Source organism: Alligator sinensis, unplaced genomic scaffold, assembly GCF_000455745.1.
Source record: "Alligator sinensis unplaced genomic scaffold, ASM45574v1 scaffold308_1, whole genome shotgun sequence".
NCBI lineage: Eukaryota > Metazoa > Chordata > Crocodylia > Alligatoridae > Alligator > Alligator sinensis.
The window spans coordinates 89,022-111,960 of NW_005842041.1; the positions used below are offsets into that span (position 1 = coordinate 89,022).

At 40.8% G+C, this 22,939-nt stretch overlaps 1 protein-coding gene across 1 annotated transcript in view; it reads right to left on the reverse strand.

Annotated features, from left to right (window-relative positions):
• Positions 1-22,939, reverse strand: part of LOC102370874 (probable global transcription activator SNF2L2) — a 139,159-nt gene that overhangs the window by 67,497 nt on the left and 48,723 nt on the right. Inside the window, 10 exon segments of the mRNA XM_025202977.1 lie at positions 882-992; positions 1,540-1,606; positions 3,851-4,014; positions 5,998-6,145; positions 6,295-6,395; positions 7,825-7,885; positions 8,073-8,203; positions 9,285-9,338; positions 19,431-19,601; positions 22,646-22,819. Coding sequence (XP_025058762.1) covers positions 882-992; positions 1,540-1,606; positions 3,851-4,014; positions 5,998-6,145; positions 6,295-6,395; positions 7,825-7,885; positions 8,073-8,203; positions 9,285-9,338; positions 19,431-19,601; positions 22,646-22,819 — 1,182 coding nt within the window.

The following is a 22,939-nucleotide window of genomic DNA, read 5'->3' on the forward strand; positions in this document are numbered from 1 at the left end:
CACGATGTCACAACACAGAATTCAGCAGCACCTCTTCCCACACCAATATTGTCTTCCATGGGACTCCTACCCCTGCTCCCCATGGCTGAAGCCTTGAGCTGGCCCTAACCCCCCACCTCCCAAGTACTGCAACCCCCTTTAACTCTACATCTGGGGATCATGTCCCAGCCGCCTATCTCTAGTTATGCTACTGAATGGCAATAAGTCACAAAGTTTCTCCCTAAGTCAGATGTGCACCTTGCTGGTCTGGTTTATGTGTATATAAAGTACAATTACATTAGCAGTACATTTTTAAATGCATGCATTACCCCTGGGACATCTTTAGATGATGAAAAGTGATCTGGATCACTTATATAGGTGATGAAAAGTGATCTTTCCAGGCATAAGTGACAACCTAGCCACATGAGAAAAGAAAATACTATACAACTGATGATTTTGTAATAGTGGCCCACTTCTGCTGAGAAACATATAGCTAGAAAGACAGGGATCATGAGTGAGGATCAGGAAAAATAGCATTAGGCAGTGTGGAGAAAGATCACACTTTTCCAGGGACATATATATAGATACAGATAGATATATCTGTGGTACCGATGAGCTCAGAGCAGCAAATTATTGTCTTAGCCACAGTCAGGAAAACCTTGATTCTTTCAGGGAAAAGTGAATCACTTAGGAAATGCAACTGTAAATAGGGAATAAAAGAGTATGTGAAGTCAAGGCAAAGACTTCAGCATGGCCAAGATCATCCCAAGAATCTGTTTTAAAAACAACAACTCTCACCACAAACAAATAATCCCAAACAATATAGCAGGAGCTTAACAGTACACACAGTTCCAATAATATGCAGAAAATTTACAGTTAAGACATGGTAGGAGTCTCATTACCTTAGCAAGAATGTGTTTGTCCTTTATTATGTACTCATAAGTAGTTAAAAGGACATTAAATTTTCCACTTCGAAGCTGAGGAACAAGTGAGCGACGCATAGCAGGTGTCCCCTGAAATATAGAGAGTAAAACATGAAAAACATGTTATACAATTTGTTTCTACTTACTACCTCTAGTTCCCCGAGAAAAAGCATGCCATAATGAAAAAACCGTACAGCAGTATATTAATTCATTCCATAGCCCTTCAAAAGGGTAAAATTCAGTATACCCAGAAGTAGAAGCATGCAGTAGTCTCCCTAATAACTGCTTGCCTTTATATGAACAATTCAAACTGCAATAGCTTGTCAGCAAAGTATTCAGCATTATACAAAACGTGCAGTATTTATCATTTGTATTACTCTCATCAGAAATTTTGCAATATGATAATTAACAATTTTCTTCTGCATTTCACTATCTGAAAGTAATTATGGTTTATTACAGTAATCTTCTTGGGATGATTAACTCTCACTGTTTAGTACATGATGTACATGACAAAACTTTACAACCAAACAGCTTACAGATGAGCACAGGAAACGAGGAAAGAGAGGCTGTATTTTTTACTTTTCCATTTTTTGTTATATATATAAATATACGCATATATATAAAAAGAGAAACAAACCTTGTAAGAAATTTTAACCACAGAAGGAGCCCATTTGTCAAATTCATATGTCCAGTTTGATAATGTCCTAGATAAGAAGATAACAATAACAAAAAATATAACTGTTATATATTTAAACTTAAGATATTTATAAACTTTATCACAGGGGTGGGCAATTACTTTGACTCGGGGGCCACTTAATGAATTTTGGTGTCCTCTTGTGGGCCACATCTCTCTTGCTCGCTCTCCTTCTCTCCCCAGAGCTGAAGCACATACCGACTCCCATCCTCCCTCTCCCCAGAGCTATAGCATACCCTGATCCTCTCTCTCTAGTACACCCCGAACCTTGTTCTCTCTCTCCACATCTCCCTGGAGCTTTAGCATGCTCCTTCTCTGTCTCTCTCTATCCCTCCCTCCCTTCGTCCCCACCACCCCCTACGCAGAATCATAGCATGCCCAGATTCCCATCCCCATCCCAGAACCTGCCAGCCCTGTCTGCAGCTTATGCCACCACCCCCTCAGTGCAGTGTGGTGGAAGCAGCTCTAGTCAAGTGCCAACATCAGCTGTGGAATGTGCCTGGCAGGTTCCAAGTGGGGATCGGGGCATCCCCCTGGGTCCACAGCTGCCACTGCCACATCAGTGCTGGGAGGAAGCAGTCCTGCCCACCCACCCAGCATAACGGAAAACAGTCCCACCTTCCCACTAGCACAACATGGCAGCTGAGGCTGCCAGCTACCCATGGGCTAGATCCCAGGAGTTGGCGGTTGGCTGCCTGTGGGCCAGATACAAATCAGTTGGCAGGCCACATCTGGCCCATGGGCGAAAGTACATAAGCACATGCTTAGGTTTTGGTGCATGTTAATGTAGGTTGGATGGACACTTGGCTGGAATGGTTTAGTCAGAGATGATCCTGCCTTGAACACGGGGCTGAATGACATTGTGAGGTCCCTTCCAGCCCTCTGGGCATCTTTACGCATGCTCCGGGGTTGTGTGTGTTGAAGGGGAGCCACTCTAAAATGCCTGGACTGCCATGCCTATTTACTGTCCCACAGTTCAAAAGAGCAGTAGGAGTGTTTTAATGAAAGCTCATTCAACAAGCTTTAGGTAAAGGCCCACCAACACCATTTTTAAGCATGGGATGCTGAATACACATGATGTGGAGGCTGCAGAAGCATGCTAATCAGCAATTAATTGAGTCTGCTCTGAAATGTGCTAATTAGCACAAATCGAAACAGACATCCAGCATATGTATAGGTGCCCTACAATCCTATGATCTAGTAGACAAGAGAGGGGAGAAGGGGATATTCATAGAAAAGACTCAAGTCATCTTTTGCTGTTTAATTCAAACAGGTGAGAATTAGAACTACTCAGACAGAGCCCCATATAGTCCAAAGTTAAAAGTATCTGTGTTGTTTTAATGATATTTCATAAATACCAGCCCCATTGTTGTATAATCATTAATCTACCTGCGTTTCTGTACTATACTATTTAAGCAGCATTGTACAATAAATGGTCTTAAAGAATGGCTAAAGAAACTGATAAATGCCTCAGTCTCAGCTCCTCTCTTTCAACAATAAAGAAACAAATCAAATAATGGATGGACTCTAGACTGTCAAGGGCATTCCTCACACCGGCAATTTAAGTGTCATTTGGGACAAAAACCTAGAATAGCTTTATGCCCATCTAAACAAAGTGTTTAAAAAACCCAAACCCCATGAATTAAATATCAATCATGCAAAGACCAAAGTTCAGAACCTTTAGGGAAAAAAATGTAAATACAGGGATATCATATGGCTCCTGGAAAATGGGAGAAAAGACAAGCACAGGTTGGTGACCAGTGGATGTAAATCAGAAACATGTCCACATCTAGACAACTATTTACACTTAGAAGAAAACCCAGTGGTGTTAAAAGTACAATCACCTAAAATGTGGTGGGGTGTCTTTTAAAGCTCAAATAAAAGGCTGTAAGTAGCACTTTTAAAGTTGAACAGGGACACTGCAAGCATGTAATATAATAGAGAAGAAAGGTACATTCCCTCTCCTGAGGATCATGTTAGGAATAAATGACAATGAGTAAGAGATACTATACAGCTTGCCTGCTGAGTGTACAGTGAAACTAATGGCATCAAGTGCTTTTATCAGCCATCTGGACATCCTTCCAATGCCAGCCAATCATTCAGGAAAAAAATAATCAAAGGCTACTTTCAGAATACCAGCTCTGTGTAATCCCACTGTGTGCTTCATCTCACCATTAACTGAAAAACAAGTATGTACTGCTAATAAACCAATCTGCAAGGCATAGGATGATAACAGTGGAAGGAGTTTACTTACGAAAGGGGAACAATGATAAGATAGGGGCCATTGAGTCTTTTGTGCTCCATCAGATAAGTGATGAGCGCAATAGTCTGTATGGTCTTTCCTAGTCCCATTTCATCAGCTAAAATTCCATTCAAATTGTTATTGTAGAGTGAAACCATCCACTCCAGGCCCTGGAGCTGAAATGAAGAATAACAGCTTCAATTATCTGAAATCTGCCAGGTAATTAATACCAATATTACAAAAGTGAGGCTTCCATTTCCCTTACTGCTTTGATGCTAGGTTTCCTTCAACAAACAGATGTGCTGGGAGCCACCAGCATGTAAATGAAAGAATGAAACGCATAATATCCCATAATATCAGTTCAAAAAACATTTGAGGCCCAGTATGGACTAAGCATCAAACTGCTATATTTTATACCGTAGGTGGAGTCAGTGGCAGTACCTGTATTTATAGCTTCTTAACGCTTTTCATTACAAGACCCACATTTAAAATCTCTCATGCCAGATGCCTGCCTCAGGGTAATAATTGTTTTGAATTTTTTTGACTATAACAGTTCAGCTGTTTTCAAGAATTAGGTTACAGGAAATCAGTGTGTTGCTCGACATTAAAAAAAATCCTTACAACTGTTTCACTGTAAAGTTCTAGTGTCTCCATACTTTGGAGCAAGAACCTGAAATCTGGCTCTAGGGAAAGTCACTCTGGTAGCAGGACCTTCTATTATCCCCATGACAATACATCCAAGCTTAGCCTAGCTGTAAGCCACAAAATGGAGAATAGGGAGCAGATATTTCCTGTGTCATCACTGCCTTCCGTTGGGGCGCACACAACATAGAGGAAGAAGCCTGACTGAAATGCAGACAAGGATTTGGGGGTGAGCAGGAAACGTTAGTAGAGTGGTGCAGTGCACAAGTGGAAGGCTCTGCCTACTAGACCACACTCCCTCAAGAATCTGAAATTGAACCCAGGATTCCCACCTTTACTCTATTCTTACTTCTATTCTATTCTCCCCTGATACCAACAAAGAGCTGTGAACCTCATTTGCCTCACCTTTCACTAGTGGCTGATCCAAATAAAGAATCTACAGCTATCGGCAATTCTATTAGCTCAAGAAATCGAGGTCCGTGCTATCATGGAAGAAGGCATCTCTGAGGGTGTTATCTTAGAGATCAACTGGTTCAGAGAAGCTTAACCTTTCATAGGCGATAGCATCTAATAAAAGTTGTAGCCAATGAAAGCCTATGCCCTGGTGAACTAGCTGGTCTCTAAGGTGCCATCCTGCCCATCCTTCTGTCTGGCATCAGGCAAACATGGCTAAACACTTCTTTCAATTCTATTGATGCCTCAGAAGTAGTTAGCTACATCCAAGAAAACTATATTAAGAAAATACTTGGGTTGCAACAGCAGAACATTTAGGATGTGTAAGAATTAAGAATGCACAGCCAACCTAGATTTGGCCTGTTGCACATATTTATTTCAATACTGTCTTCAGTAATGTGATCACATACTATTTTATGCACAGGGCCCTGCCCAATCCAGTAAACCTAAACAGACCTACAGGTTATTGTGTATACCTGTAGAACCTCTGTTTCATTTGCTGAAAGGGACAGGAAGTGCATACTGAACAAGACAGTAAGTTACAGAAATAGGAAGGAGGTTCTTACAGCTGAGGAATGTTTATACCTTACAACCAGGGTGCTCAATCTCCAGCCATGGGCCAAATCCAGCCCATGGAGCCATAGCATCTGGCCCATGGGCCTCCTCATGCATTGGTTGAAGTTGGCAGTGGGGGAGGAGTGGCAGTTAATACTGCCACCTCTCCCCACTGCCAAATTCCCAAATCCTGTGGAGGGCTCAGAGTCAAGCCACGCCCCCCTCCCCCTGCATAGCTGGATTGAGGCTAGGCCACACCCTGTTTCCCCCCATATGGCTGGATCAGGGCTACTCTGCCCACCCGCCCCCACACACCCATGGGGCCAGGTTGGGGCAAGCCAAGCCCCCTTCCCCGACATGGCTAGATTAGGGTTCAGCTGCCCCCTACAACCACCTCTGCACAGCCCCACTGTGCCCACCCCAGGTGCTAGATTAGGACCAACAGCAACAATGCCTTACAAGGAAAAAAATTTGCAACTACAGAAGGAAACTCCAGTGAGACTTCTTACCTGGTAATGTTTTAGTGTGCCATTAATAAGAAGGGAAGACTGCTTCTCTACCCTCTCTGTGATTGCATGAGCGACTGTGTAGTAGGACTGAGATCCTCTAGCACTATACTGCATACTGTATTCATCATCCACATCTTGTTTGGCTGTCCTGGAAGGTAGGAACAGATGACATATATTATGTTAAATTCTCCCTATACAAATTTGTTCAGTGAACTCTCACTATTTATGCAAGTATTTTTCAACTAAAGGTAAAATAATCTCTGTTCCATGTATGGCAACTTCCTAAAGTACACTCACTCAATGATCTGTTTAGCATCCTTCTCAGAAACTTCTTCACTGTTAGGATCTAGAAGTCTCTTCTCATCTGTTTCTAATCTACTTGATTCCTCTTCATCATCCTAAAGAAAAGATGGAAAAGGGACAGATCAACAGGAAAGAAAAATGTTTCTCAGTCACAACTTTGGCAAAACTACACCCTGGTATTTCTCTACAGCTTTCATACTGCTTTACAGCAAAAGGAATCTGACAAAGACAACATAAGACCTAGTTTCTATTTCCAGTTTTGCCACTTGAATGCTGGGTAACCTTGGGCAACTCACTTTCCTCCTTTATGCTCAGTTTTCCCCATCTCTAAAAAGCTCCTTCTACTGCTACTAATACATCAAATTATGCAGGTGTATAAGCTTCTGCAAGATTACAGCAAACAATTTTTAATCAGTTTTAAAATATTTACTATATTAAAACTTGTACAATTCAATTCTATCTGCAAAGGCTTTAGATTGCCTTGGAATTGTTTTAAATCAGCACAATGCTAGCAGCTTCTAATATTAAACTTAGGACTCTGCCACTACTTTCTGATTTGTGCTACATCAATGTCCATGTAATTAACATTCTGAATAGACCAGAAACTTATTACTGAATCATCACAGCTTACTATCTTGAGAACTAACCAAAAATACTTACAATACTTTTTTTTTTAGAAAACAAGCATTTTTTTGCGTTGAAGATTATTTTCAAATATAAATGTACACCAGCTCCCATCACTATACTAGCACTAAGCAAAGTCTCAGTGGGCTCACCCTTCTCCCTAGATTATACATGTGATGTGATGATCTACAGAGACAAATCAACACACACACAGGTCTTATTGTTTTAATCAGTCCCATTTCCCTCCCTTGTCTGAAACATCCCAGCCAAATGTCTTCATTGAAGGATTACCATGAAAAACATCAAATTCCCAAATGCTGATATGCAGCTGTAAAATATCAAGATCTGTGTACACATACTCTATCAAATGCTTTTAATGCAGTTTTGCAAATGACTGAATCAAACTCTTGATTACTACTACCAGCAAATTTGTCTTCTCTCCTCAGCTGCTAGCATTTTAATAACAGAAGGATTAAGAAAGTATTGCTCTCTGAAGAGAAATACAAACCTAAATACACACAGATAAAATGGATCTAAAACATAAAGATATCAATCAACTTCATTCATCGTAGAGACTTTGCATCTCCTTTCATTGAGTGCTATATTAAATAGGAGCTTGTTTGTTATGGTTAGTGAATATTAATAATAAAAAAAAGGAACACATTTGCCTCTCCTACAGATTATCAAGAAAGCATTTATCAACACTGGAAAAAGATAAAAGTTATGAAGAGAATAGTGTTTTCCTAGTTTTCCTTGCATGTATTATAGTTGTTTCAATTGTTTTAAGCACTTGCTTTTCTTTAAAACTTATGAGATTTTTTTTCTCTTTCTAATTATTAAGAAAAGAATGCTTATTTTCATGGCTAATAATGCATGAGAATAGAAAACAAGTATACATACCTCCTCCTCATATTCAGACCCACTTTCGTCTTCACTGTCTGACCTAGGAGCAACTTCATAGCTTGTCAGGGAAGATAAAGGAATAGGAGTTTAGAAAGAAACAAAACTAATCTCTCTTTCTCCAACTCAGTTTATAAAGAGCCAAGTATATAAAATTCAAAGAGAGAAATGACCGGTGTGTCAGAGATACCAAAATAAGTGAAAGATGCAAGAAACAAGAAAGCCTGTTTCTTTGTTTAGCTACTTACCCAGGGTTCATTTCTAACCAAGCATCTAGCTGACTTGCTTTTGGTGCTTCTGGTCCAAGAAGAACTTTGCCAGTTTCAGTGTGAGTCACTTTGACTGGAAGGTCACTCATCTGACTGCTCTCATCTATGGGCTGAAAGCGAAGAAATATTATAGCTCAAACTGGCTGGACTTTCTATGACCTTCAGGGACCATAAAGGCAGCTTGCAACAACTGCAAAATTTCAGGTTCAAAACATCAATGAAGAATCAAAAAACGACATTATATTTAACCATTTCTCACTTGACAACCTAGCCAGAACCAGGTGATGATATTGCTATGTGTAACATTCAAACACATACCCCAGTATTAAATGCATCTGAGTGAAGAGGCTATTAAGCAGAAACACTTACTGGTCTCTCTCAGATTAATGGGGGTCTACAAGAAAAATATTTATTGGGCTTTTGTTCTTTTTAAATATAGAGAGGCTTTAACATTTTAAGTAGATGAAGTCATCTACTTTCCTTCAATTACCATGTTAAGCGCTCACAATAAACCCCTTTTTACCTATCAATAATACTTCAACAAATCTAAAACAGACCAGAATGACCTTCCTTGTTTTTCCAAGCCCTGGCCTGCACACAGATTTTTGTGTCAGTGTAAACTAAATTAATTCAAGGAAAGAATTTTTTGCTATTATTAATATTATCAAAACAGTTATAAAGGTCTGTTATACCACCATAATCTATACCTCTTTTTCATACAGGAATAAGCTATCCTGATATAAACACATTTCACCAATATAAATGAATATACACTTGGGACTTTACTGTACTCTTTAACTATACCAGTATAGTTAAATTATACAACTTTCACGTGTAGACAAGACACAGGTAAAATAAGCAGAATCATTCAACCTTTCTTTATATGTAAAGGAGAAATGATCAGTTCATACTGATTTGAACTAAAGGCTGGGACAATATAGTCACTGTTGCATAAAGTGTTTTTGCTCTTAAACTCTGAAGTATTACAACTGAAGTAACACAACATTATGTGTTAACATGATATATCTACAACTCTTACACTAGTAGTCCTTGCTCATGTGACTAATTCCAGTGTCCTTTGTGTAAAGCTTCTGGTATCTGCCTCCTTGTTATTTAAATCATGAGCAACAAATAATGCCATTTCTTCAGAAAAACCTAGCCCTTTGAGAAAAAGGCTTTTCATATTCTTACCTCTCCATCAGGACCAAGACCAGATCCCATTCCTTCTGCATTCTCCTCTGCCTTCTATAATGAAAAACACAGACATAATGTTAGGCTCTATTTTAAAAGAGTATAGGAAATGATAAACTCAAAAAACAAACAATGGAAACTGAAGGGCAAGAGCAGGAGACATTTTGTTCTCAATGGGCATGTCTACACATGGTGCTATGACGACGTAGCATCCACATGCGTCTACACATGACCAGCAGCTACTTCACCGTACAATGCACTCCCCGAAGATAGCATGCCGCTTTGCTGAAGTAGTTGCTAAAAATAACTGTGCGCAGCGCACATGGCTCAGTACAGGCTGTCACTGCGCCGTGATTTAGCACTTCCAAAAGGCGCAGTAACAAAGGCGCCGTAGGGGCATATGTAGACGCGCCCAATCAGCACAATGGATTTCTGGGCTGGAACTGGGGTTCCTACATGCAATGGAAACATACTTAAAATAACAATAGTTTTCATATATTTTACTCTTAGCTGCCCTAAATCTGGAAAAGCTATGAACATATTGTTCATGTAACCAGCTTTTTGAATGTGCACATAACTCAGTTCTACTTTGAAATGTGACTGGAAAGAGCACTAGGGGGCTTCTTTTCATTAAATGCCAATTATTCCAGATCACAGACACACAGTTTACAAACAGAAAATCTATAAGGGGCTAACAGACAGAAGAGTAACTTCCACAATCAAGCTAGATTCTTCTTTTCCTCTGCACTACTATTCTGTGTGCTACATCTGGCACTTAGTTACCTCAGTTTAAGACACTGGGGTAGCATGAGAGTAACAGAGGGTATAATATACCTCTGCAGTTGGAACTTGGCTAACAATTCTGTTGATGTGTGAGAAAGAACAGAATTCAGCTCCCCCTCCTGTTACAGTGTTGACTCTGCAGTGCTAGCAAGAACCTAATTTTACTTTTGTTTCTAAAGTAAGCAGATTTGCCTGTGAAAACATAAAGGGAACAGATTTTTTTAAAAGTAAAAATAGGTTATTTTAGCAATCATTTTTTGTAGACTAGAACCATATTTTATGTAATGTGTGTGTCTGTAGGGCAATGAGTATTTAAATGCTATCTTTCTTTCTTTAATAAATGTAGTGAAGGTTTATCTATCCTTCTGTCTGGTATGTTTACCCATTCCAATTCAAATCTCTACTTCTGGTCAAGCTTCTCAGTGTTATCTTTCTTTTGTTTTACATCCTTCTGATTGCAATGCCAAGCTCAGAACCTATTAGCAAAAAGGTGCGAACTTCAACATATGTGCAGCAGAGGACATGGCTCAGCTACATTTTGGAAGACTTTCCTTCATCAATAATTCTATTAAATAACCTTCATGCTCCCAAGACACCAGTCTCATTTTTTCATGACTACATTCCACCATGAATGGCTAAAACAGATATGCCCTGAAGTGCTTAACCTTCCTAAAACTTTAGATATTTACAACATATGTTCTTTTTAAATGCGCACTGATACTGAGTCTTAAAAATACTATCACCAAGTTTAGTATAGTAACTTCTATTACCTTATAATAAATAACCAATGAGTTACAATCATTAAACTATACTTGAAGCTGCTCATGTATTGCTCCTTCCTTGAACCTCAACATGATTAATAAAGACAATTTAGGTTCTTAAAGAGTTCTCCAACAGCTTATGAAAGTTTGTACTGCCACTTTCAATTCATGGCATTTTACTGACATGCTAACTGATAAAAGTGAGCAACTACTGAGAGAATCTTGCTGATAGACACAGCAATAAAAATCCAAACCTTAAATAATGCAGGCAGACTCTCCTCCTACTGTATTTTTGTCTTATTGAGAAGCACAGTAAAACCATGGCATTATTTTTGTCTGTGGAAAGGAGGAAGAAGAAACTGAAGTCTAGGTGTGCACAAAACTGTGACACCTCACAATGGGATTCTGCATCTCCTCTCTCTTATCAGCATACCAACCAGATGGATTTAGCAGGAAGATTTTCCAGAGATAATCTATTTTATAAATTAAAATAAGTGGAGTTATATAGGCGCACTGCTGGTGCAAGTTAGAGCAGAATTTGTCCCATATGACAGCAGCTCAATGATTAGCAGCATTTCTTTGAACTCAAAATCAAGTTTCTGTTCCTTGGAAATCTAAAAATCTGCTGAACACAGAGTAGCAGTAGGTTTTAAGTGTGCTTCACAGTGAATCAGGCATGAGGCATCTCTCTGACAGAGCGGAGTAATTTAATTCCACTTCCTAAACAGAATGTACAGCATATGTTACCACGTTAAAAGGAAGCTAAATGAGACATGAGGGAAGAGTCACAGAATGGCATCAGAATAAGATGCAAAGAATATACTGTCAAACAGTTGACCTGGAAATTTCGGGATTTCTTATTTGAAATTCCCTAATTCTTCCCTTACTAAAGATGTCACTTGTAGAACAGTGAAGAGGGGCCCACACTTTACATGTTGCTCAATATTAGCTGAAAGTTATTCAAGAACAACATGAACAGTCGTTGGAAGGCCGCTCAATTCAGCCCTCCAGGGAAATGGAAATCTGTTGACAGGGAATATATGAACTGTGCCCAGTAAGGAGAAGAGGGGGCGGGCATACTGGTCCATGATGGCAGAGATTTGACCTTGAGTCCTCAGAATGCACTGGTTGAGCAGGTTTTTCCCCACCTGCTGCTGGGGTAGCATAACCAATTTTCTGCAGACTTTCAGACAGCCACATTTTTGTGATGGCTTTGCCATTTTTGTGACGGACCTACCATCTTTACATCTTTTCAAACAACCTGAACACATGTACACTCACTTTTCTGTAGTGCTGTGAGACCATATATAGCATTAAAAATAACGAGTATACATAACCTAACACTAACAGATTACTGCAACTAAAATTGCCCAGGAAAGGAGGAGGGGGAAAAAAGAGTGCAGTAAATAAAAGTAATGGAAGAAATGTAGATATCCATCACTGGGCAAGCCTATTATTTAACATCTCTATTGCACTAGTTCCAGGCCAGCCAGGTGGGGATCTCCCTGGGTACTCCACAAAATGAGAATCCCTGATCCAAAAATTTTCCAATCTAATATAACAGGTAGATGAAACAAGCGGGCAGGCTGCATGGGGAACAAAAATCATCAGCATTTTAGCACAGGCTAGTTCATGGTGATTACAGCTTGCCACCTGCCAAGCTATTACTAAGATGAGCACATCTAGGATCAATAAATTACAGCCTATAACAGAAAAATTCGCCTAACTGGCACAAAAACAACATGATTGGTTCCTCCTAAGTAACTGGTGCTGCAGAGGTACAGGGCAGAATATTTCATTTTACACACCCAAATGGCCATTATCTAGCCACATAGCTGCCATTTGTGGCATTTATGCACAGTTTGCAATCTTACTCCAGTGCTCATATTACAACTGAGCAGGCTCAGTAGGCTACACTCTGGCCAGGAAGGTATGTAGCACCATATGTAATGAAATTGTACTTTGCAAAAACTCATGACTGAAGGATGTTAGATGCTGGAGTAGGAGAAGCTTCCCATGTTGTAGCTCCATACCAGAGGTATTAGGGCACTTATGCAGGCAACAGGAGACCCTGGTTCTAGCTCCCCATTATCCAGTAGGAGTTTTAACCTGTATCTCTCTGACTTGCCAGCACAGTACCCTAACTATCAAGAATGGGCAAACCTTTATCCAGTTCCACTCTCCTGTCCTCCACTTAAAGCTGATCCCTTTAGCAGCCAAGAAAGATACATAGGACCAGCAGGAAGAGAAAAAGCTGGATGGTGTGTGGTTCAGTGAGATGGATGATAACCTGGAAGGGAATGGGCCCTGGGTTCTAGGATGGACTCTTGGTCCCAATAGTGCAGAATCTTCTCCACTATGCCTCATCAATTTTATCCAATGACTACTAAATGTAAAGTGCAGTGGCTCAGCTTCAAGAGAAGGGCTAGAGAGAGAGTCTGAAAATGTTTAAACTATAGCCTGGTGTTGAGCACACTTGTCTTGGGAAGTTGGAAAGATGTAGATTCAAACCCTATCTGAGAGCGGGAACCTACAACTGGGTCTCTTGTTGCTTGGGAAAGTGCCCTAGTAACTATGCTGAAACATAGGACAGCCTCTTCCTTGCCCTTGCTGGGCCACAATTTCAGAATTTATGCTCAGGTATGTGCAAATGGAGTGGTGCACCTGCCCAGACAGAGCACAGCCTACTGAGGAAACACAGTAGTAAGATTGCAAGCCATAGGTGCCAAAAACAGCAGTTACATAGCCATTTTAGCATATAAAGTGAAAGAGGATTTTGCTCATAATCTCCACTAAGCAACAGTTCCACAAGAAATTATTCCAAATTGGTTATTCAGTTATGGAGGGCAAAGGCACAAAATGATATGCAGGGAATATGACTGTATAGAAGTACTTTTCTTTTTTATTTATGACTGAGACCTAGAGTGCATAAAGGGAGGATTAAGAGCCATGTTTGAGAACCGTGTCCATCTTTGATGGTAAGCAATATGGACAAATTATAAAGAGGTACTTCTCAGACACTCATAGACATCAAAAAACTTAAGGGAATGATCCATTTATGGGTGTCTTTACACCTGTTCCAGGGTGGGGGTAGGGAGGAGGCCATTTTCTTGGGAGCTGCTCTAATTAAAATGCCTGCAGCGCCTTGTGTATTCAGCATCCCACACTTCAAAATGCTGGCAGGGCACTTCTTTCAACAAGCTTTAGTTAAAACACCCTTGCCACCATTTTGAAACATGGGGATGCTGAATACACGTGACACCGAGGGTGCTGCAGTGTTCTAATTAGAACACTCCAGCAGACATCATTAATTGAGTCTGCTCTGACGTGTTCTAATTAGAAAGCACTGGAGCAGGCACCAGGCACATGTATAGGTGCCCTATGATTCCAGAAAGAGATACCTCATTCTACTACTCTTAATTCCATCTGCTACTGTTTCCACAAACAAATGAAGAGCTATGTGTCTGATTCGTGTATGCTAAGTACTGAAGACATATTTTGAATGCTCTCTATACCAAATTTGTTCATGACGCTTGTGAGAAACCTCAAATGAGTCTTGAATCATGGATGCTACACATAGGAACTTCTACTGATTCCACTGAGATAGTGGAATCTCCATGACTGGAAGTGTAAGTGCATATCAGACAAACATTTGTTTGGGATGGTTTAGCCTTAAGCAGGGTGGGACTAGATGACATCTGAAGAGCCTTTCTAGCCCTGTTTTTCTGTTTCTCTGATCTCTTGTCCAGGCAATTAGCCACAGACCTTATGCCTCCTTTAATGAGGTGGCAAAAATCTCAGGCTTGTGCAATAGAGATCTCCACTGAAAATGAATGGCCCAGTTATGCAATTGTACAAAAGACTAAAGCAATTCAAAAGGAGCTGTTTCCACCAAGTGCAGAATTATAACCAGAAAAAAACCCCAAGCCCTATTTACCCAACAGCAAAAATGCTTTCTTTATAACTAGTCTGGTCTCTTGGGTAAATAGGACTCATTTCCTAATTATACAGAGTGATGCTAGCCATAAGAGAGGTACTTCTGCACCATCCACTTCATCAGTGCTCACCCTTAGCAGCAAATCTTAAGGACTCTCTCATCTGCTCCTATGTAAGGCCAGAACACATAATTATATTTTTAAACAGATTAAGCTGCATTTTACATGGATTAGGTAACAGAAGAGCAGAGGTCTAATGCTTGTGACTGAGAAAGAAAGCTACAATAACAACTTGCTGGGTGACTAAAGTTCACAGTTAAGCAACAAATTAATTCATATCAGTATAAATCATAGCACACACTAGGCATATTTGTTTTTGCTAATATCTCCCTGACAGATGAACAAAATTGCTTGATGGCATTCCTCAGCAGCCTCAGAGGCTGCAGATGATAAGCATAGGTTTATACCAACATTTTTCCTTTCCCTAATGGGCTGGGCAGAATACATAGCACCAGGTATTATAGCCTCCTTTTACACTACTTTTCAATATTAAGAACTCATGTTGGTATTGACATCATTAGGAGGCACTCTAATTTCCAGCATGGATATATTCTAAGAAGGGTACTGGAATAGTTCCATGCACAGACAAATGATGTGAGGGAGTGTCAACACAAATACCAAATAAGATGTAGTTAATAATTATGTGTTACACAAAACATAGGTGTGCTATCTGCGAGAACTAGGCATATTAAATCAAACACTGCTTTTGCAGATAATTTGGACAACTACTCCAACATCTGATTTTTAAGAAACTACCTCCTTATTCTGCAGGCTGTGGGCCCTTTGTGTTAGAACTGTATTCTTAAAAGATGCAGCTGACTTTCAGATGGGCATAGGAAAAGAAGGGGAACTTTTGAAGTCAGTCATTCTTAACGCTGCCCATTTATTATTTCTTAGTACAGTTAAAGCCCTGTTATCTGGCATTTTACTAACTGGCATTTCTATTAACCGGAATTTCCAGTTGGCCAGACGGACTCAGGGTGGGGGGGAAAGCTCGCATGCAGCAGCCACCCCTTGTGCTGCCGCCATGCCGTATATGGTTGCCACCACCCCTCTCACCCCCCGCCCCCATGTGGCCACCATCCCCCTCCCCCCACTCTGCATCCAGCCAGAAACCCCTGTGCCTCAGACTGAAAGGTTTTTCTTTTTTAAATACTTCTATGAAAAGCTGCAGCGCTAGCATGCAGTGCTTCAAAGCTCACATATAGTGGCATGGATGTTCCTTAAGCATGTAGCGTCTTAGCTATGTATTAAAAAAAAAAAAAGAATTCTTGGTGATCCTTTCACTACCACCTTTACTCATGGGGCTCCCAGGGGAGTTCCTGTTCTTACTCCACACTAAAGGTTTCAAGTCCCCTAGCTTTCCAAGAGACCCATTTTACAGCCTTCGTTGTTGAAAACTGCATCATAACACCCAGTGACATCATAGCAGTATTGAAAGTCAATAAAGAGAAGCAAAACAGTGGTTGGACAGCAGCACAGATCCGGGCAACAAGAGCCATATAGCAGAGGACAGCTTGAATTTCCTAGATAATGATAACTTAGGGCATTAGAGGCAAAACCCACATGTGGGGGCTGGACTAGATAACCTCCTGAGGTCCCTTCCAACTCTGATTTTCTATGATTCTAGGTCACCGGCATTTTTAAATTACCAGCATCCCCCATTCCATACTCATGCTGGAAAACAGGGCTTTTACTGTATTTACAGCTGTACTTAGGGTGTTTGTAGAAAAGAAGTAGGGTCCTCCATCCCTCTCATTTCACTGAGTCACAGTTTGTGGTCTCCCTGTTTGGGAAGTTAATAGACATTTTTTCCAGCATCTCTCAACCAGTCTATCCATTTTCTCTACAACCTCATCTGTGACACTGTGTCCCACGAAGCAGCAAATTTGTCCCTTTTAGGTTTGGCTCATGGGTTTGAGGCATGAGAACTCAAGCCCATCCTACTCCACTGTGTCCCAACAGACAGCCCTGCACAGCTATAAGGGTAGACCAGGTCAGCCACACTCAGCCCTCTATGCTGCACTCCCTGGGCCTCTTCCTACCTCCTCCCCAAACCCCTTTATTTGTATCCTCCTCACAGTGTTCCATCACTGTTCAGTCATTCCATCCATGGAGAAGCCCCTCCATGACCTGTGGCCTTTAGTATTCAGTTTCATAGTGTTTAGGGGCTGCAAGCAACCTTACAGATCATCAGGTCCAGCCCCCCTGCACTTGGGCAAGAAAGACCACTGGGGTCAGATGACCCCAGCAAGATGGGCATCAAGTATGGCCCTCCTCCCAGGAACATCTACACTGGGAGCTGTCCAACTTCTTGGATCATGAGTCAGGAACATATGTCCTGCAGGCCAGATCCACCCTGTGGAACCACTGGATTTACCAACACCAGGGCTGGGTAGTGAGGAGCTGAACTAGGGCCAGGTAGCTGGAAGCTGCACCTGCGGGGGGGAGGCAGGAGGAAGAAGGGGAGGGGTGAAGAAGTGGCCACAGTGCAGACACAGGTTCCAGCTGCCTGGCCCCAGTCAGTTCCCTACCAGATAGATGCTGTGCCCATGCTGCAGCAGGGAGCAGCGGGGTGGGAAGCATGGGCAATTGGACTGGGTACAGCTTCCAGTTCCCTGGCCCAATGCAGCTCCCTTCCTACTGGAAGTTGCACTCATACCCCAACCAGGGAGTATGGGGCTGGAAAGTGGGGGCTGCATGGGGACAGCTCCCAGCTGTCTGATCACTGCACAGACAAACCTGTTCCTGGATGACATTAAAGCCAACCAGCCTGTGCCAGATTGAAGCTGAGTTGTTCTAGCCCATGGAGGGATGGAGTGCACCCTCAGCAAGTTCACAGATGACACCAAGCTGGGGGGAGTAGGAGATATGCTGGAGGGTAAGTCTAGGATTCAGTGACCTAGCAAATTGGAGGATTGGGCCAAAAGAAATCTCATGCAGTTCAATAAGGACCAGTGCGAAGTCCTGCACTTAGGATGGAAGAATCCCATACACCGCTAGAGGCTTGGGACCAACTGGCTAAGCAGCAGCTCTGCAGAATAGGACGTGGAGGTTACAGTGGACAATAAATTAGATACGAATCAACAGTGTGCCCTCGTTGCCAAGAAGTCTAACAGCATACTGGGCTGCTTTAGTAGAAGCATTGCCAGCAGATCAAGGGAAGTAGTTATTCCTCTCTATTCAGTACTGTTGAGGCCACATCTGAAGTACTGTGTCCAGCTTTGGGGCCCGCACTACAGAAAGTATTTGGACAAGAAAAAGAGTCCAGTGGAGGGCTACAAAAATGGTTTGGGGGCTGGGGCACATGATTTATGAGGAGAGGCTGAGGGAACTGGGCTTAGTTTGCAGAAGAGAAGACTTAGGGGGGTACCGATAGCAACATTTAACTACCTGAAGGGTGGTTCCAAAGAGGATCGAGTTAGACCATTCTCAGATGAAAGAACAAGGAGTAATGGTCTCAACAACAGGAGGTGGTGGTAAAGCACTGGAATGAGTTTCCTAGAGAGGTGGTGGAATCTCCATCCTTAGAGGTGTTTAAGGCCTGGCTCACCCTGGCTAGAATGATCTAGTTGGGGATGGTCCTGCTTTGAGCAGGAGGTTGGACCAGATGACCTCCTGAGGTCACTTCCAACCCAAATTTGCTATGATTTCAAAATCTATGATTAAAATGCTAGAAAAACTAGCTGGTGCACTTTTTGTTTACATACAACCAGACAAATGAGTTTAACTATTATTACTTCCTGCTTATGCTAAGATGAATTATAACATGAAAACCAGCAATGAAAATCACCAGTAGAGTCCTCTTATTCATCTTCCAAAGTACAGAAAGAATTCAGGAGTCATGCTAATATTAAGCTATTACTTAACAAGTATTTCTCTTACAACATTAAACTACAGGAGGAGGAATGCCCTAGTGGTAAATGTACTGACCTAGAATCTGGGAGACTTGGGTTCATTTCCCTCTGCCACCACTAATGTCCTGGGTAACCTCAAGTTATTTAGTTTCTCTCTCTGAAAGAAGTATGCTAGTCATCTGTTCCAACAAATTACTTGTCATCTGCAACCCTAATACCATCAACACAGTCTCCCCACAACATTCTCACAAGCAAGCTAAGGAAGTATGGGTTGGATGAATGGACTGTAAGGTGAACAGAAAGCTGGCTAGATCATCAGGCTCAATGGGTACTGATCAATGGCTTGAGATCTAGTTGGCAGCCGGTATCAAGTGGAGTGCCACAGGGGTCAGTCCTGAGGCTGGTTTTGTTTATTATATTCACTAACAATCTGGAAGACGGAACAGCTGTTTTGACTCGAAATGAAATTCGAGAAGAAACACTGTTCCCTCGAACCACCAAAACTCAAGGTGAAACGGAATGATGCTGTTTTGCACAGCCCTAATATCATCATTATGGCAGATTTTGTGTGGTGGAGGGAGGTAGGTAATTAAAAACTCATTTATTGTTAGTCATTCTGTAGTATATAAGATTTCAGGCACCTTGATCTGTGTAAGCTTACTGCAAAGAGTTTTATCTGCCAATCTGCCAAGAGTTATACTGAAAGGCAGGGCAAAAAAAGATGTTGTTGTAGCTCAGTTTTATACTTGCCTTCTTTCTTCTCCTCCTCTTCTTCTTCTCTTTGGCTGCTTGTGCCTGCTTGTGCTCCCACACCAAACTAGTTAGGTTAGCCACATATTCGTCAGTCTGCTGCAGCAAGTATGCCAGACGTCGGTCTTTCTTCTGGTCAATCAGTTTACGGTAGCCTTCTTCATCTTCAGCCTAGCAATGCAAGGAAGAGAATGTTCATGACACAGACATTCAACAGAGAAAACAAGGCACCAATAGCATTAGAATTGTAGACACACAGGCCAAATATTTTCTATTTCCATTTTTTAGGTACTTAGTTGAAGAACTTTCTATAACAGAAATAGGTGGGGAGAAAGAAAATGTATGCAATATAATATACCAGATGGACTGAGGTCTTGGGAAATTTAGGGACTTTGACAAGAAGCAAAGGGGAAGATTTTTTCAAAGGTGTAAAGTGCAGTTATGTGCCCAACTTTCACAGCAAGTTAAAGGGGGCTGGATGCCTCATTTTCCCCATGTAAATAATGTCGCTATAAGGGATTTAGAGAAGAATATCTAGTGGACCCACTCTTCAACCTCCACATACTGTGGCTTTTTTTCCCCATGTTCCTCTGCAACATCTGGCACTGCCCACTGTCAGAGACAGGGGACTGCAGTAAGTGGACCCTAGGTCTGATCCAATCTGGCAACTTCCGTGTCCTCAGGGGTATTTCAGAAAAAGTGAATTTTTCAGAGGTAGCATGATACAGCATGGAAATATTCCTTCTGTGTGTCCAAAATATTGTACTACACGGATAGAATCATTATACAAACATTAGACTGGCCAGATACTTCACAACATTGTGCAGTACCTTCAATTTATTTCCATTTGGAAATTAAATGGAAATTAAATTTGGAAATTAAAACTGTCAAAGAGTTTTAAACAGTATATTTGAACATATAAACAAACCACAGCATTTTTGGAGAAACAAAACATACCAAAGTTTTGGCAGCAGACAAAAACTCAAAAGTAAACTATCGCAGTCCAGTGGCCAAGTTAGGACACTAGCAGTGGAAGAGTCAAAAAATTTTACAGCCTTTCAATGTAACCTATCTAAGGTACATCCTTCACATATATGATCTTTATCTTGACAGTGTCCTCTTAAAGAATGCCATACTCTCTGCTCCATGGACTAACACATGCACTGTATACCAACATTAACCAATACTGCTGCATACAGCCACCATGTCTGTGTTTACTTAAGTCTGGTTAATCTGTTTGAAGTGTTCTAGTAAATAGGTAAGCTAACCTGCTTTTAGCCATGACCATTTTTCCTACTGTAGATATGGCCTGTGAGGGGAGAAGACACATTTCAATCGGTTTTATTTTAAAAAAAGGTCAGCTTCTTGGCTTACAGGCTTAATGTACAGTAAAGATTATAACAAACATACCGATGAACTGGACTAAATTTCAAGGGAGAAATCAACATAATGTACTCAACGTGCAGTGCCTTCTCCCCAGAATGTAATTGTACATTTAGAGAGCAGGGGGGCAGTAATACTTGAAGTGCTGCTGACTGCAAAACCCAACTGAAGATGGCCCTCAGATGCCATATCTTTGAAAACAAAGCTGATTCCTAGTCATTAGGGTATGTGGCCTTGGGAGTAACGAGTGGATCTGTGCCTGACTACGAGAGCACCCAGATGGCACAATGCACCTCACTTTTATTAGTAGTACACTATGGGGAACTATGTTCCCCTAACATATAATCCCCTGGACTGACATCAAGTCATCCATGTTGTGATTAAAAATATTTTTAAAGCAGTATGATTACCTGTTAATATGCATATTTTACTTTTGATAATTAACAGCCTGAGCAGCTAGCAATTGTCTCCAATTCTCAGTAGCATAAAGGTTTTCTATAATGAAGATTAGAACATAACCTTGAGGAAACCCCTGGAGTCAAAGTGTCTCATCTTTTCCTAAGCAAGTTGTTCACTTTTACTTTTACTTTTTTGGACATGGACTGAGGTTTTGCCCTCCTCAGCACTCACCTTTTGATATTAAACTGCTTAATCTCTACTCACTTCTGTGCCTTGGTATGCTGGCATAGATGCATAGAAGCATTGTTACTGAATTATTAAGTATAAACTAGTGGTTAACTATTTTACCCTGCAACTACATATACTATTTGTAGATTTCAGTGAACTTAGTTTTTAAAGAGAATTCTGAAAAGTTACAAGCTTACTGCAAGTATTAAGACAAATGTTATCCTGAGTGATAACCATGATTAGCTCCTGCACTTGCCCTGCCTATTTAGGTGCAAAATCCTATTTAGAATATTAGTTAACAGGTGTTAGTAACTATGTTCCAAAACGTACTATTTTCCATAGTACTCAGAAGGGACGTGGTCATATGAGAGGCTACAGTAAATACTGTATGAGATGGCAAAGAGAAAGAGAAGAGGAAGAGCACCACAGGTAACTCTGTCCAAGGAAAGCCCTGGGAATTAAAGGGATATTAACTCTGCCAACCACTGAAAGGATCATTAAACACCTACAGCATTTCCTGGAAATTTATATTTAAATAAAAACAATTATATATGAAAAAAAATCAGGGTGGACCAGAGGTAAGAATGTGAGAAAGGGGACACAGCTACTTCTATTGAAAAAGCGCTTAATTTCCTTTAGCTTTTCTATAAACAATTCATATTGCAAACAACTTTTTTGGCATACAAAGTTGTCAAATCAAGGTCCTGAGGACTACTGCAAAAAATTAGAAAATTGGTGATGGTTTCTGGAACTAAAATGCTAAAGTTAGAAACTGCATGGTCTTTACATGGTGAATTTTAAAATTGTAATGTTCTTGCACTGTTATAAAAAAAACAAAAACTTTGACAAGAAAAATTAGGTATTTTAATGATTTTATACAAGAGTGGCTAGGGTGTCATGCATTGACCGGTATTAATTAGACACTAACTAATATAGACAAGGATGACATGATAAATATATTATTGCAACCACAAGAGAAAAGTTTAGGCAAGGTACCACTATCGCCACCATAAAATATGTACAAGTAGCTTTCCAGAAGGTTTAGGCTTAAATTAGTTAAAACCGACTGGATCAGAGCAGGCGCCTAAATGTGCCTATCAGATATTAAACCAAGCTTTATCTTAGCTAAACAAATTTTTGGCTACCATATTTGAAGAGTGCAACATTCTGTTTTTTCAGCCAAGTTACAAAACGCCCCCTCTTACCATGAGTCTTCTCATTCGTTCTTTCTCAATTCTTTCAGTTTCTTTCTTCTGTTCACGCTCAGTGTTGGCATGCCAGGTTGCCACGGCTTTAGAAAGTTTCTGAATTTTCCCAGCCACTGACCGGTGATATTCCTTGAAATCTTTAGCATGCTGCAATATACTGTTCAGATATTCCTATAAAAAGAAAATAAATATATCAGCTCAGAGAAACAAGATGTTCTAACTGAAAGACCACAGGATTTAACACCAGAAACGTCAACGTTCTAGACTAGACTCTTTCCTTACAGTATGGTG